Raw genomic sequence first — 16,253 nt, 5'->3', positions numbered from 1 at the left:
TTACAGTAATATTTAATAGGTGCTCTCCATTGAACTAGGCTGTCTCGCAAAGTTGATAAGCCAGTAATTCTGTTTACTAGCAGTACTTGTGTTGAATGCCTACAGACTAGTCCAACAAGAGTATCATGCATTAAAATAATGACTGATTTAATTTTTGGTTTCTAAATAGCTTAGTGGTCAAAAGTATACTATCAGCAAATGGGAATTCTTACCCTGGCTGAAGAGAACATAAACAAGTTATTCAGCTTCTACACTTCTGTTTACTTATTGAACAGTAAGGTGATCTCTAGGTCCCTTAATTAGCATTTGAAACACCAGACTCCAGGATTGTATCTTCACTTGTATATCCATCCAGTAAGCTTTTTAAACTTGAACTTTCGTGGATCCTTGTTACTCTCAGTCTGTTGCTCTCCAATTTATTTTTCTTATAAATAGCAATTCTGGTTGCTTTGGCCTTTAACTTTCACTCTTCGAAAACCTACTCTGGCAACAAATCCTTTTTTTTTTTTTTTTAGAACTTATATTTTTGAGTAATCTCTATACCCAGTATGGCACTCATACTTAAAACCCTGAGATCAAGAGTTGCATGCTCTGTCAACAGCCACACACCCCTATTTTGGCAACAAATCCTTTCAATTCAGTTCTACTTTGGAAATATATCCAGGGGCACCTGGGTGGCTCAGTCGGTTAGCTGTCTGACTTCAGCTCAGGTCATGATCTCACAGTTTGTGAGTTCAAGCCCTGCGTCGGGCTCTGTGCTGACAGCTCAGAGCCTGGAGCCTACTTCAGATTCTGTGTCTCCCCCTCTCTCTACCCCTCCCCTGCTCAAGCTCTATGTCTCTCTGTCTCTCAATAATAAATAAACGTTAAAATATATACATATAAAGGGGCACCTGGGTGGCTCAGTCGGTTGAGCGTCCGACTTCGGCTCAAGTCATTATCTCGCGGTCTGTGAGTTCAAGCCCTGCATCAGGCTCTGTGCTGACAGCTCAGAGCCTGGAGCCTGCTTCGGATTCTGTGTCTGCCTCTCTCTCTGCCCCTCCCCCACTCATGCTCTGTCTCAGAAATAAATAAACATTAAAATGTATATCCAGAGTCTAACCACTTGTCATATCCACCACTGCTGTTCTTAATGTAGCAGCCACCGTGACACCCATTAGCTCTGATTCAGTCCTACTCCTTGCTCACTCTGCTGCAGCCACACTGGCCTCCTTCTTATTCCTTAAACCTGCCAATTCCCCTTCTTTCCCAAAATAACTTTAGCATTTGCTATTCCCTATACCTGGAAAAATTTTCCTCAGGATAATATTTTTCCATCATTCACTCACTCCCTTGCTTCTTCCAGGTGTTTGTCTGACTGCCCTGTCTAAACTATCCATATGCATTGTCTTCTTCAATGTTCCCCTTCCTGCTTTATTTTTACCTTTAGCACTGATTACTGTGTAAAATATTGTATAGTTGTATCATTTTGCGTTTTTTCTCTACTCCTAAAATAAAAGATATATAAGGACAAGGAGTTTGTCTGTTTTATGCCTTGTTGTATCTCAAATTGTAGAATACAACCTGGTATTTAGTAGGTGCTAAATGAATTTTTGGTGAATGACTTTTTTTTTCCCTTAAAGGTGAATGAGTTTCTAATGATAGCTACCTATTATTGAGTCCTCATTCTAATGCCCCAAGTATTATATCTTATCTCATTAAGTCCTAGTTATCATCCAGTGAGGTAGACATCACTAAATTTTACAGATGAGTAATACGAGTTTACAGAAGTCAAATGACTTACTCTCCAGGTCCCACCAGGTTGAATAAACCCAAGTGTCCTAACTCTGGAGCATAAACTCTTAATCATTTCTAATATAATTGACAGTTTGCAAAAATAGTTTCAATGTGTTTTATTCCTAATTTCTATACGTAGCTACCTGATCTCATGAGAAATTTCTTTGAGCTTTATATCATTTAAGTTAGAGTTAATGGACTAGGCAGGAGTTCCAAGGACCTTTCCACTTATAGAATTTTATAATAAACATTGGCTAGTTAACCAGAATGATGGGGGGGGGGGAGTGAGATTCCAAAAGTTTGGGGTGGGGGAAGTGAGGTCTGACACAATGTTAATTGTTGTGTCTTTATACTTACCCATTCAGTTGAAGAAACCACAACAGTAGCAGCTGAAGAAGAGGAAGAAGAGGAAGAAGGAGTACTAGTGGTGGAAGAACAGGAGACATCTGTGAAGAAGAAGAAGAAAAAGGACAAAAAGAAACACATTAAGGAGGAACCACTTTCCGAGGAAGAACCGTGCACTAGCACAGCAATTCCTGTATGTTTGTTTTTAATTGCCAATACTTTGTTGGTATGGACAGGGTCTCTGTATTTTATTCTATTCTCTTTATCAGAAATGAGCAAGCAGTTACGGTTTTCAATGATGGAATAGTAAAAATAAAAATGATATTTTTACAAAGAGCCATTTCCTAAACGTAGAATCTTATTGCAAAATAGGTTTGCCTTGAGAAAGAAAGAATATGATTTGCTACAGATCACTTTTGGTTTTTATATTTTTTGGGTTTTTGGTTTTTATATTTTTACTAAAGATCACTTTCATAGAGGTGGTTTTTATATTTTTAGGTTTTAATCTTTAACCCAAATTTATTTTTAAGGAAAATAGATCTCCTTTGTTCTTATAGGAAAAGTTATTGTTACCCATACATTTACAGCTCTTTCAAAAGCCTTCTTGTTGGTTATTTTCAGAGTCCAGAGAAAAAGAAGAAAAAGAAAAAAAAGAGAGATAATGAGGACTAATTGAAGGGAACCATCTTTGAATCACCTGGATACATCACACTTCAGTCAGGAAATATCAGAGATGCTCTCCAATTGAGAGAACGTTGGATGAAACAAAGTGATTGATCATCTATAGCTTTCCAAACCTATTTGTGTCTTGACACCAATTCTGATAATTTGATTATGTTATCATTTCTTAGAGTCTTTGTTATACAAATAAAAATATTTTCTTTGTATTTTGAGGCAGTTCTGTGATCTCTGTATTTTAGGTAGACAGCCTTGGCCCTTTATTCGATCTAGCATTTGATGGTTATTGCTTTGATAATTAAAGCTGAGAAGTGAGAGTTGTGACTTGTTAATTTGAAACTTAGCCTTTTGGGAGATCATGTAGATGGACCAATTTGAGAGCCTCACACTAATGTTTCTTTTTTCCTTTTCGGACTCTTTTTCTCCTTTTCTCCTATTTTTCCGCCTCTGTATTTATTTAAATAAAGCTGTGTTTTGTGTTCAAAATTTTTAAATTAAGTGAGCACAACTTTTCTGTATCTCTTCAGAAAGAAAAAAATTGTGTTCCTAAACTTTATTTACTTCAGAGTTCTGAATGGAGCAACAAAGTAATTATCATAGATGCAATTTTTTTCTAAAGTGACAATTTTAAAAGGATAACACAAAGTAATTTTATAGTAAAGAATGGGGGAATAACAAGAAAACAAGACCAAAAATAAAATGTCCATGGGTATAAACCAAGATACAGAACACCAAAGAACAGTCTTTTTTTTTTTTTTTTTTTAATTTTTTTTTCAACGTTTATTTATTTTTGGGACAGAGAGAGACAGAGCATGAACGGGGGAGGGGCAGAGAGAGAGGGAGACACAGAATCGGAAACAGGCTCCAGGCTCTGAGCCATCAGCCCAGAGCCTGACGCGGGGCTCGAACTCACGGACCACAAGATCGTGACCTGGCTGAAGTCGGATGCTTAACCGACTGTGCCATCCATGCGCCCCAGTCTTTTTTTTTTTTTATTAAACAGTTTATTTTTAGTTTTTTAATTTTATTTAAATCCAAGTTAGTGTAACATATAGTGTGAGAATGGTTTCAGGAGTAGAAGTTAGTGGTTCATCACTTAAATATATCACCTAGTGCTTATCCCAACAAATGCCCTCTGGGCAGTCTTTGTTTCTAAAATGCAGTATTTAGTAAGTGAACAACAGCCTGATTGACAGCTCTATAATCATGGCAGCCACAAGTTTCATAAGACTGTTAGGTCTTGCATCCCTGTGTTTGCCACAGGCATGATGCTAAAGCCTGGTTCAATAAGCATCCAACAGGTGGAGGAGCCGAAATGATTATAACTTTGCGTTCCACCTCTGCTTTTCATGTAACTGGGAGCAAATCCACAGCCCCTCAACTTTAGTTTCTCACTTGGAAATTAGAGATGATGGTCAGCTTTACCTCTCCACCAACATTGGTTTGTAGAAAATTAGAGAAATTTTCAGAGATGTAAGTACAATTAGATATTTAGAGTATATGCTACATGAAGTACAGGTAGCCATCCCTAGATACAATTGTATAATAAAGCTGATTATTTTGCTTCTAAGAGAATGTTATCATTTTGCATGGTTCATTAGTACCCCAGACACATTCTTGATATGGAACATAACAGATTTTTAACAGCTTTTGATGAAAGTTGCCCTGCAAAGGGCTTTATGGTCAAAAGCTTTTTATCTGAAAGATAGACCTTGAGAATGCTAATAAACTTAAAAACCTCGTTGAATCACAGAGCCATCAGCTTTGTTAAGCACTAAAGTCTTAACTGCTTGAAACACTAACCTGAAGGTAGATTCTGGTTCTTTGTGCTAAAATGATGTGCTTGTTCTATTGAAGAGCCTTGGGATCTTAGCCTGAAATCTAAATGTGAAATGGGAAGCACAGGTGAATTTTATATACCTAATTTTGATAGAAAACTTGAATTTCTGTGAGTGGGCCACATAAAATGTTTTAAAACTTAATGATTCTCGAGCACCTGGCTGTCTTCAATTGATAGAGCATGGGGCTTTTGAGGTGTCATAAGGTCAAGCCCACATTGGGCATATACTTAAAAAATCAAAATTTCCTGATTCTCAAAAAAAAAGATCTAGTCCACATTTTTCCCTTCAAAAATGTAAATATAGGGCACCTGGGTGACTCCGTTAAGCATCCAACTTTGACTCAGGTCATGATGCAGTTTGTGAGTTCAAGCACCACATTGGGCTCTCTGCTGTCAGTGCAGGGCCCACTTCAAATCCTCCGTCTCTCTCTCTGTCCCTCCCCTGCTCATGCACTCTCAAAAATAAAAAAAGTAAATTTATATTTTTTGGCTGAAAGTATTTCTATATGTATCTACTATTTTCTGGGTCTTCAGTGTGCTTATCAAGATTTTGGATAAGCTGTATTCAATCCAGACTCCAAGCTCAGATCACTTTTCTGCAGTTCTTTATTCATTTGTTGCTTTTCTAAGGCCATTTTTTAAAACTTGGCTCAGGCCCATCCTCTATCCCAGCTGTACCACTTATAATAATGGGCCTTAGGGCCAAGCACCTAAAACTTCGAACGTGCATAAAAATCACCTGGGGATCTTGATAAACTAGATCTGAGTCAGTAGATCTGAATTGGAGCCTAAGATTCTTAATTTTTAGTTAACTCTTAGGTGATTCTTGTTGGAGGCCACACTTAGGATATATAGTAAGGTACTCAGGCAAATTACTTAAACTCTCAGATTTGTCTGAAACTGGGTTGCTCTAAGAATAAGGTGAGAATTTTTAAAGGAGTTTTTAAAGCCATTAATTTCCTTTTGCATCCCTTGAATATCTTCACTCCCCAGTTGTAGACCTTCCCTGTGTGTTCTTACCTGTCCGGGTTTCTGCAATATAGTAGGGCCTTAGTGTTTGTGTAGTGATGAGGATATGACCTGTGGATGAATTAACTAAGTTTTTCATAACTGTTACATTCAGAAGAAAGCAAAATTAAGAATGCTGGGGTCCCTGGCTAACTCAATCAGTAGAGTTATGTGACTCTTGATCTCAAGGTTGTGAGTTTGAGTCTCACGCTGGGTGTAGAATTTACCTTAAAAAAAAAATTAACAATGCCACATTTGATGGTTTTTTTTTTCTCCCTCCTCATGAGCTTTTTTCTTTAAAAAAAAAAAAATGTTTATTTTGAGAAAGAGTATGCGAGCAAGGGAGAGGGAGAGAAAGGGAGAGAGAATCCCAAACAGACTCTGCCGTCACCGCAGAGCCCAGCGCAGGGCTCAAACCCACGAACTGTGAGATCATGACCTGAACGGAAATAGAGTTGGATGCTTAACCGACTGAGTCATCCAGGCGCCTCTATCATTTCTTTATATATTTTGGATAGTAACCCTTAATCAGATACATCATTTGCAAATATCTTCTATTCAGTAGGTTGCCTTTTAGTTGTTTGTTGTGCAGAAACCGTATTTTGATGTAATCCCAATAGCTAATTTTTGCATTTGTTTCTCTTAAGTTGCTTTGGCCATTGTCAAAGAAGTTACTGCCTGTGTTCTCTTCTAGAATTTTTATGGTTTCAGATCTCACATTTAGGTCACTTAATCCATTTTGAATTTATTTTTGTGTATGGTGTAAGAAAGTGGTCTAGTTTTCCCAACACCATTTGTTGAAGAGACTTTCTCATTGGATATTCTTTCTTGCTTTGTCAAAGATTAATTGGCCCTATAGTTGTGGGTTTTTTCTGGGTTTTCTGTTCTGTTCCATTGATCTGTATGTCTGCTTTTGTGCTAGTACCACACTGTTTCAATTACTACAGCTTTGTAATATAACTTAAAACCCAGAATTGTGATGCCTGCAGCCTTGCTTTTCTTTTTCAAGATTGGTTTGGCTATTCAGGGTCTTTTGTGGTTAATACAAATTTTAGAATTGTTCTAGTTCTGTGAAAAATGCTGTTGGTATTTTGATAGGAATTGCATTAAATTTTGATAGGAACTGCATTAAATGAGTAGATTGCTTTGGGTAGTACAGATATTTTAACAATATTTGTTCTTCCATTCCATGAGCATGGAATGTGGAATGTCTTTCCATTTCTTTTTGTCATCTTCAGTTTCTTTCACCAGTGTTTTATAGTTTTCAAAGTACAGGTCTTTCACCTCTTTGATTAGATTTATTCCTGGGTATCTTACTGTTTTTGATGCAATTATGAATAGGATTGTTTACTTAATTTCTCTTTCTGTTGCTTCGCTGTTGGTGTATAGAAATGTAACAGATGTTTTCACATTGATTTTTCTATCCTGCAACTTTACTGAGTTTATCAGTTCTAGCGGGTTTTTTGTTGGAGTCTCTCGGACTTTTTTAAAAGAAATTTTTTAGGGGCGCCTGGGTGGCTCAGTCGGTTGAGCTGCCGACTTCGGCTCAGGTCATGATCTCGCGGTCCGTGAGTTCGAGCCCCGCATCGGGCTCTGTGCTGACAGCTCAGAGCCTGGAGCCCGTTTCAGATTCTGTGTCTCCCTCTCTTTGACCCTCCCCCATTCATGCTCTGTCTCTCTCTGTCTCAAAAATAAATAAACATTAAAAAAAATCTTTTTTTCAATTTTTTATTTAAAAAAATTTTTTTAATGTTTATTTCTGAGAGACAGAGAGCATCAGTGGGGGAGGGGCAGAGAGAGAGGGAGACACAGAATCAGAAGCAGGCTCCAGGCTCTGAGCTGTGAGCACAGAGCTCGACGTGGGGCTCGAACCCACAGACCTGAGCAGAAGTTGGACGCTCAACCCACTGAGCCACCCAGGTGCCTTATCGGACTTTCTATATATAGTATCGTGTCATCTGCAAATAGTGAAAGGTATACTTCCTCTTTACCAATTTGGATGTCTTTTATTTCTTTTTGTTGTCCGATTGCTGTGGCTAGGACTTCCCAGCACTGTGTTAAATAAAAGTGGTTAGAGTGAACATCCTTTTCTTCTTGACCTTAGGGGAAAAGCTCTCAGTTTTTTCCCATTAAGGATGATATTAGCTGTGAGTTTTTAGTTGGACTTCATTATGTTGATGTATGTTCCCTCTAAACCTACTTTGTTGAGGGCTTTTGTCATGAATGGATGTTGTACTTTGTCAAATGCTTTTTCTTTTTTCTTTTTCTTTTTTTTTTTTTTTTGCATCTGTTGAAATCATATGGTTCTTATCCTTTCTCTTATTGATGTGATGAATCACATTGATTGATTTGCAAATATTGAACCACCCCTGCAACCCAGGAATGAATCCCACTTGATGGTGGCAAATGATTTTTTTTTTAATGTATTGTTGGATTTGGTTTGCTAGTATTTTGTTGAGGATTTTTGCATTTATGTTCATGAGAGGTATTGGCCTGTAGTCTCTTTTTGTGGTGTCTTTATCTGATTTTGGTATCAGAGTAATGATGGCTTCATGTATGAATTTGAAAGTTTTCCTTCCTTTTCTATTTTCTGTAATAGTTTGTGAATAGATATTAACTCTTTTTATTCTTTCAATGTTTCTTTATTTTTGAGAGAAAGACAGAACACAAGCGGGGGAGGGGCATAGAGAGAGGGAGACACTGAATGCTAAGCAGGCTCCAGCTCCAGGCTGTCAGCACGGAGCCCGATGCAGGGCACAAGGAACTTGAGATCATGACCTGAACTGAAGTTGGACGCTTAACCAACTGAGCCACGCAGGCACACCAGTATTAACTCTTTAAATGTTTGGTAGAATTCACCTGCGAAGCCATCTGGTCCTGGACTTAATTTGTTGGGAGATTTTTTTTATTACTGATTCAATTTCTTTGCTGGTTATGGGTCTGTTCAAATTTTCTATTTCTTTCTGTTTCAGTTTTGGTAGTTTATATGTTTCTAGGAATTTATCCATTCTAGATTGTGCAGTTTGTTGGCATATAGTTTTTCATAGTCTCTTATAATTGTTTGTATTTCCGTGGTGTTGATTGTTATTTCTCCTTTCTTATTTATGATTTTATTTATTTTAGTCCTTTCTTTTTCTTGGAAAGTCTGGCTAAAGGTTTATCACTTTTATTGATTTTTTTCTTCAAAGAAATAGCTCCTAGTTTTATTGATCTGTTCTATTGTTTTTTTTAGTTTTTCTATCATTTTTTCTGCTCTAATCATTATTTCCTTCCTTCTGCTGGTTTTAGGTTTGTTTATTCTTTTTCAAGTTGTTTTAGGTGTAAGGTTAAGTTGTTTAAGGTTTTTCTTGCTTCTTGATGTATGCCTGAATTGCCATAAACTTTACTTTTAAAACTGTTCTTGCTGTGTCCCAAAGATTTTAAACCATTGTGTTTTCATCTTTATTTGTTTCCATGTACTTCTTTATTTCTTTCCTTATTTCCTGGTTGAACATTCATTATTTAGTAGCATGTTATTTAACCTCCATGCATTTGTGGTCTTTCTAGATTTTTCTTGTGGTTAGGTTATATATAGTTGCATAGCGTGTGGTCAGAAAGATGCATAGTATGGACTTCCATCTTCTTTAATTTGTTGGGGCTTGTTTTGTGATTTTTTTCTTTCTTTATGAAAATGCTTTAAGAAGACCACTAAATATAAGAGCCTAAATGATAAACTCATGTTTTTTGGGCCTTGAGCTCAGTTTTCTATTATGTCCTATGGCCATCAACTGTAAACTTTATTGCTTTCAAATACAACTTTATAGATTATTTTTTAATAATTTTTCCATTAAAAACATTTCTTGTAGCAAATGTCAAATGGTGATTCTTCTCAAGTATTTATAGTTGTGCTGGGTTTGGTTTTAAGAAGAAATTAGAAGTAATGAGAAGTGGTTTTCAAAACTTGTGGGAATTACAGATACCTGGAGGACTTTTTAATTTTTTAAAATTTATTTTGAGAGAATATTTTTTTTCTCTTTAAGTTTATTTATTTATTTTGAGAGAGAGCACACAGGGAGGGGAGGGGCAGGGAGAGAGAATTCCAAGCAAGCTCTGCACTGATGGTGCAGAGCCGGATGCATGGCTCAATCCCAGGAACCATGAGATCATGACCTGAGTCAAAATCAATAGTCAGAAGCTTAACTGACTGAGCTACCCAGGTGGCCCGAGAACTTTTAAAAAGGTACATTGCTGATTTGGTAGATCTAGGATATAGGGTTCAAGAATATGCACTTTGGGGGCACCTAGGTGGCTCAGGTGATTGAACATCTAACTTTGGCTCCTGTCATGATCTCACAGGTTGTGAGTTCAAGCCCTGCATTGGACTCACTGCTGTCAGCCTGTCAGCTCTGAGCCAACTTCGGATCCTTTGTCCCTCCCCTCCTTCTCAAAATAAAAATTTTAAAACATTTTTTTAAAAAAGAAAAGGGGTGCCTGGGTGGCCTAGTCAGTTAAATGTCTTGACTTTGGCTCAAGCCCAGCATCAGGCTCTGTGCTGACAGCTCAGAGGCTGGGGCCTGCTTCAGATCTTGTGTTACCCTCTCTCTCTGCCCCACTTGTGCTCTGTCTCTCAAAAATAAATAAAAACATTTTTTTTTCTTTAATATGCACTTTGGAGGCTCCTGGGTGGCTCAGTCGGTTAAGCATCTGACTCGATTTCAGCTCAGGTCATGATGTCATAATTCGTGAGATCAAGGCCCCCAGTCAGGGTCTGTGCTGACATTGTGGAGCCTGCTTGGGATTCTCTCTCTCTGCCCCTCCCCTGCTTGCTCGCTCACTTTCTTGCTTTCTCGCTCTCGCTCTCTCTCTCTCAAAATAAATATAACTTTAAAAAAATAAGGAATATGCACTTTGACAAGCTGATGATGTTTATACGTTGACCACTATACTAGGAGGATTCCCTTATATTGCAAACTAATACCTACTTTGATGGCCAAGAAGTCAAGCCTGTGCCTCTTATTAAAATGAGCACCACTGCAATACTGTCATTGGGCAGCAGTTGTGCTATTTCACTAGTTAATTTTGAGGAAGCTCCTGGGGCTGGGGACTTAATGTGTACAGTGCTTTTCCCACATGAAAGAGGCAAACTTTGGTTGGGTACAAGAAATAAAATTATCAACCTTTTTTCCTGTCTTAAGAGTTTGATTTTGAAGGAATCTAATTGTTGATTTTATAAGTGTTCTGTACATATTTACTATAAAAGTGAAAAAACTTAGCCTCTGTTTTATTAAGTTTGTGAGAATAAAACAGATTTAAAGCAGTACAGGGATGCCTGGGTGGCTCAGTTAAGCCTCCAACTTTGGCTTGGGTCATGATCTCACGGTTTGTGTGTTCGAGCCCCAAGTGGAGCCTGCTTGGGATTCTCCCTCTCTCTCTTTGCTTCTCTCTCTATCTGCCCCTCCCCCACTTGCACTCATGTGCTCTCTCTTTCTCTCGCTCTCTCTCTCAAATAAGTAAACAAAGCAGCACACACAGAGGAAAAAGCACACAAAAGCATCTCTGAAAGAAACATCAATGAGATCAATTTATGGACTAACCCCATATATGCAAGTGGCTGAGATTTCTCGGTCTTCCTTTGGTTGATTATAACCTTAAAAAGAACGCAAAATCAACGTTCATACTAGCATCATTATTTTATCATCTCCAAGTGTCTACTATTTAGTATTTTTCTTTGGAGTAGTTCTAGATTTTGGTTTTGTTTTTTCTGGCTATTTCATTACAAAGCTGCAATGAATGTCTTTATACATTTGTCTTTATGTACTTGTGTTTCCTTAGGATAAATTTCTAGATGTAGAATTACTATATCAAAGATATACAAGTGTAAAATGGTATCCAGTTTGTGGGGCTGGCTGGCTCCATAGAGCATGTAGCTGATGATCTCAGGGTTGTGAGTTACAAGCCCCATGTTGGGTGTGGAGTCTACTTAAAACAAAAATGACTTAAAACATAGTGCCAGTTTGCCTTCAAAATATTCCAGTAAATTTATACTCCAACCAATAGGGTTAAGAGAAAGCCTTTTCATGAACTGTCTCATAATTGTCTATTAGCATCTACCGTAACCCCTTACTCGCTAACATAGTTTTTTACATAGTTAACTTTTTAAAAATACTAACATGAGGGTCTCCTGAGTGACTCAGTCGTTTAAGTATCCAACTTTGGCTTGGTCATGATCTCACAGTTTGTGGATTCAAGCCCCGCATCAGGCCCTGATTTTACGGTGTGCAGAGCCTGCTTCGGATCCTCTGTCTCTCTGACCCTTCCCCACTGGCACTCTCTCAAAAATAAACGTTTAAAAAATATATTAACTTGAATTAAGTGGTTTAAAATCAGGTAATTTTCCCTTTCTGCCTCTTAAAATTCTGTAGTCAAGATGTACAAGAGGATTTATCAGTACAGAACTGAAATCACATTCAAGGTTTATACACTCCCACCCAATCTTGTGCTATTGACCCAAAGTGGGAATTTGTGTGGATAGAAAATTAACCCCTTCTTCAGAACACTGTACCACTAGGTGCCAGAAAATTGGCCTATGATTCAATGACTAGAACATGAATGCCCACCACCGACCCCAGATTTGTGTAAAGAATAACTTGCACAGTTGTAAGCACAGCCCTGCACTGCTTCTGTGGTTCTTAATTACAGACTTTTTTTTTTTTTTTTTTTTAAGATTTTATTAAGTAATCTCTATACCCAACATGGTAAACCTGCATCCCTGAGATCAAGAGTTGGGGTGTTTGGGTGGTTCAGTCGGTTAAGCATCTATCTCTTGATTTCTGCTCAGGTCATTATCTGATAGGTTTGTGAGTTCAAGCCCCACATCAGGTTCCTCGGGCTGTGGAGCCTGCTTGGGACTCTGCCTCTCCCCCACTCACATGTGCATGTGCTCTCTCTCTCTCAAAATAAATAAACGCTAAAAAAAAAAAAAAAAAAAAAGTCACACTCTACCCACTGAGCCAGGCTGGTGGCCCTTAATTCTGGTCTTTTATCATTTGTTGGAAAGTATAAAGTAGTAGGCTTAAAATAATTAACATTCACTGAGCACTTACCATGTGTCAGGTGCTATTGACTTCTAGTCTAACAACCCTTTCTAACAAATACTATTATTATGCCCACTTCACATATGAGGAAGCTGATGCATAGAGAGCTTAAGGAAAGGAACTTAGTCAATTCCACTTGAGTCGTTAGGAATGCCTCTTAATTTCTAATGCCTCTAAAGCTCTGTGGTTCTGAAAAGCACAAGCTACTCTATGTTGGAACACTTTCTAAATAGCCTGATGATAATTCAAATCTTGTTGAAATATCTGGCAGGTATATAGATTTTCATCATTTTCTCTTTTTTTTCCTGTATGCTTGAAAATGATCATAATTGGGCGCCTGGGTGGCGCAGTCGGTTAAGCGTCCGACTTCAGCCAGGTCACCATCTCGCGGTCCTGGAGTTCGAGCCCCGCGTCAGGCTCTGGGCTGATGGCTCAGAGCCTGGAGCCTGCTTCCGATTCTGTGTCTCCCTCTCTCTCTGCCCCTCCCCCGTTCATGCTCTGTCTCTCTCTGTCCCAAAAATAAATAAACGTTGAAAAAAAGAAAATGATCATAATTAAAAATCTTATTCTTTTTTTTTTAACGTATATTTATTTTTGAGACAGAGAGAGACAGAGCATGAACGGGGGGAGGGTCAGAGAGAGAGGGAGACCCAGAATCAGAAGTAGGCTCCAGGTTCTGAGCTGTCAGCACAGAGCCCGACATGGGGCTCAAACTCACGGACCGCAAGATCACGACCTGAGCCGAAGTCGGACGCTTAACCAACTGAGCCACCCAGGCGCCCAAAAAATCTTATTCTTTAAAGCAGTAGCATTCTATTTATTTTTGCTTTAATTCTAAATAACTCTGAAAACTTCATTTTTATTTTTATTTTTTTAAGTTTATTGAGAGAGCAAGTTGAGGAGGGGTGAGAGAGAGGGAGACAGAATCCCAAGCAGGCTCTGTGCTGTCAGCACAGAGTCCAATGCAGGGCTCAAACTCATAACCTGAGCCGAAATCAAGAGTCTGACGCTTAACCAACTGAACCACCCAGGTGCCCCTAAGACAACAAAAACTTGTAAATTGGAACTTTACAACATTCTTGGTTAACACACATTTGCAGACACCCACCGTGGGCCAGGTGCTTGTTCGATAGAACTCAAGGAAGCAGAAGATGCAGCTGCTCTGCCCTCATAGTTCACAAAGTGAACCTCAAACGTTAGACCCTCCTGCTGAAGTCAGGTTATCATTTAAGTCCTTTCTTGCTTAAGTAAGGGGGAGCTCAGGGAAGCAACAAATAGAGCAAGAGCATGAGAGATGATGAAGACAAAAGCTGCAAAGTGGAATTTGAGTTTATGGAAGAGAAATCCCTCTCCCTTCCTCTGCTAGCTACACACTGAAGAAAGTAGAAAACAGAAATAACAGCAGCAAAGACCTATCCCTTGGCAGGTAATCGAGTTGTAAGTACAGCTGCATCCCTTTGTACCCCATATCTCCACCCTAAAATCACTTCCCAAGATCTTTTGAGCTCTGGCAGGTTGGTACCTGGAGCGCTGTGCTATGCTATAGAAGTGCACAGAAGCCATATGTGAGTCCTTGGGACCTCAAAACTGCTTTCCTAACCTTAGCCAAGAAGCAGAGAAGGCCTTGGTTTCTCGCAGAGGTGGATGTACCTGACTCCAGGAAAAGAATTGGTCAGACAACAAATGCATCTATTTATAACCTATAATCTGCTGGGCCAGCAACATGCTAATAACCAGCTGGATATGATGGAGAGGCCACAAGCCAACTGTCAGAATAGGAAGATCCTTGCACTAGTGGTCGGAGAAAAGGATATACATGAAAGGGCTGCATGAGCCAAAAAGCACTATAAAAAAAAGTCCTTGCTGTTATGAGCTGGTTTCACTACTCACTACTTCATGTCCTTGGGCATGCCCTCTCTGAGCCTCCTTGTCTTCACCTATAAACTGAGCCTGAGTGGCTCAGTTAAGTGTCTGACTCTTGATTCATGGATTTGTGAGTTCCAGTGCCTCATCAGCATCCTCATGCACTGTCCTCACACTGACAGTGCAAATCCAGTCACACTTGGAATTCTCCTTCTCTCTCTGCCCCTCCTGTGCACGCTCTCTCTCAAAATAAATAAGTCAGTGTAAACAAAATGAAATGGAAATAATTCTCTATCTTACAGAGTACTTGGAAACTGAGGTAATTTATGCAAAAATTCCTTATAAACTGAACAAATACATTATTACTCAGAATCTGTTCTACTTAAAAACAAGAAGATCCAACAGCTAAGTATTCCAGAGCAGTCAGGAGGAGGGATTAGGGAAACTTCCCTGAAAGCCACTTAGCCAACCATTTACTGGACCCATTTTCTGTTAGTTCTGGGCACACAGCTAGACTATATTCCTCAGCTTTACCTGCAGTTAGATGTGGCCATGTAACTGAGTTCTAGCCAGTGGAATGGTAGTGATGTGCTGACGTACATCTCTTGAAGGCCTGCTCTGTAAAAATCCCCACTGCACCCAATGCCCTATCCCTGCTGCTACTGGCTCCATGCAGACAAATGGTAACTTTGGAGGCCTGGTGTTGAGATACAGAAGCTACAAGGTAAAAGAAGCTTGGGGCCCTGAGTCACCACCAGTGGCTTGGAGGCCAGCTACCCACTGAACTTTATAGAGGAAGAAATAAACTTACTACATTTGGGCCATTAAATTAGCTTGAACCATATGAACTTGCCAATATTTGACTTTATGAAGTAAAAAAAATAGGGATGTCTGACTGGCTCAGTTGGTAGAGCATATGACTCCTGATCTTGGGTTTTAAGTTCAAGCCCCACGTTGGATGTAGAGTTTATTTTATTTAATTAATTAATTAATTTATTTATTTATTTATTTATTTATTGTTTATTTATTTTTGAGAGACAGAGTGTGAGATCATGACCTGAGCTAAAGTCGGACACTTAACTGACTGAGCCACCCAAGTGCCCCAGAGTTTATTTTAAATAAGCCCTACATTGGGTGTAGAGTTTCCTTTAAATACATACATACATACATACATTTTTTTAAATTAATTTCATATGATTCTCCCTAATAGATCATTTGATTTGCTTTAGCAGCCACTGTAACAATACGCCATTTTAAAGGAAGTCTTTTTGACAGCCACATTTTCAAAGGTGAGAAGGAAAATTATTATCATTGAGCTCATGGAACAAAGATTATAAACTGCTTGCCTTTGATCCAGCTTTGGATGCAAAAATACATGATTTGCTCCACAAAATGTTGGCCCACATAGTTTTCAAAGGTTGAATTCAGAGCCAAATCATGCAGAAGTCAAAAATGTATTTTCTATGTCATTTGTTTTTTGACCTTCAGAATCAATGTAGCAAAAGACAAAACAAAACAAAGCAAAAAAACCTAAAACCAAAAACTAAGGAAGACAAAAGGACAAAACCTCTTTAATAAACAAAGAATTAAACTATTTAGATCTTAAAAGAAAGACAGAAAAATTTATAATTAAGAGGTGAGGAAGGGAGCCTGGTTGGTTCATTGGTGGA

At 38.6% G+C, this 16,253-nt stretch overlaps 1 protein-coding gene across 3 annotated transcripts in view; it reads left to right on the top strand.

Annotated features, from left to right (window-relative positions):
• NOP58 (NOP58 ribonucleoprotein) overlaps positions 1-3,008 on the top strand; it is a 35,429-nt gene extending 32,421 nt beyond the window's left edge. For all 3 annotated transcript variants that reach the window (XM_047871823.1, XM_047871824.1, XM_047871825.1), the window contains exons 14-15: positions 2,142-2,314; positions 2,743-3,008. In XM_047871823.1, the coding sequence (XP_047727779.1) occupies positions 2,142-2,314; positions 2,743-2,793 (224 nt within the window). In that variant the 3' untranslated portion in view covers positions 2,794-3,008. The remainder of the gene's footprint in view (positions 1-2,141; positions 2,315-2,742) is intronic.
• The last annotated feature ends 13,245 nt before the right edge of the window (positions 3,009-16,253 follow it).

Source organism: Prionailurus viverrinus, chromosome C1, assembly GCF_022837055.1.
Source record: "Prionailurus viverrinus isolate Anna chromosome C1, UM_Priviv_1.0, whole genome shotgun sequence".
Taxonomy (NCBI): Eukaryota; Metazoa; Chordata; class Mammalia; order Carnivora; family Felidae; genus Prionailurus; species Prionailurus viverrinus.
This window is presented reverse-complemented; position numbering and strand designations above follow the sequence as displayed.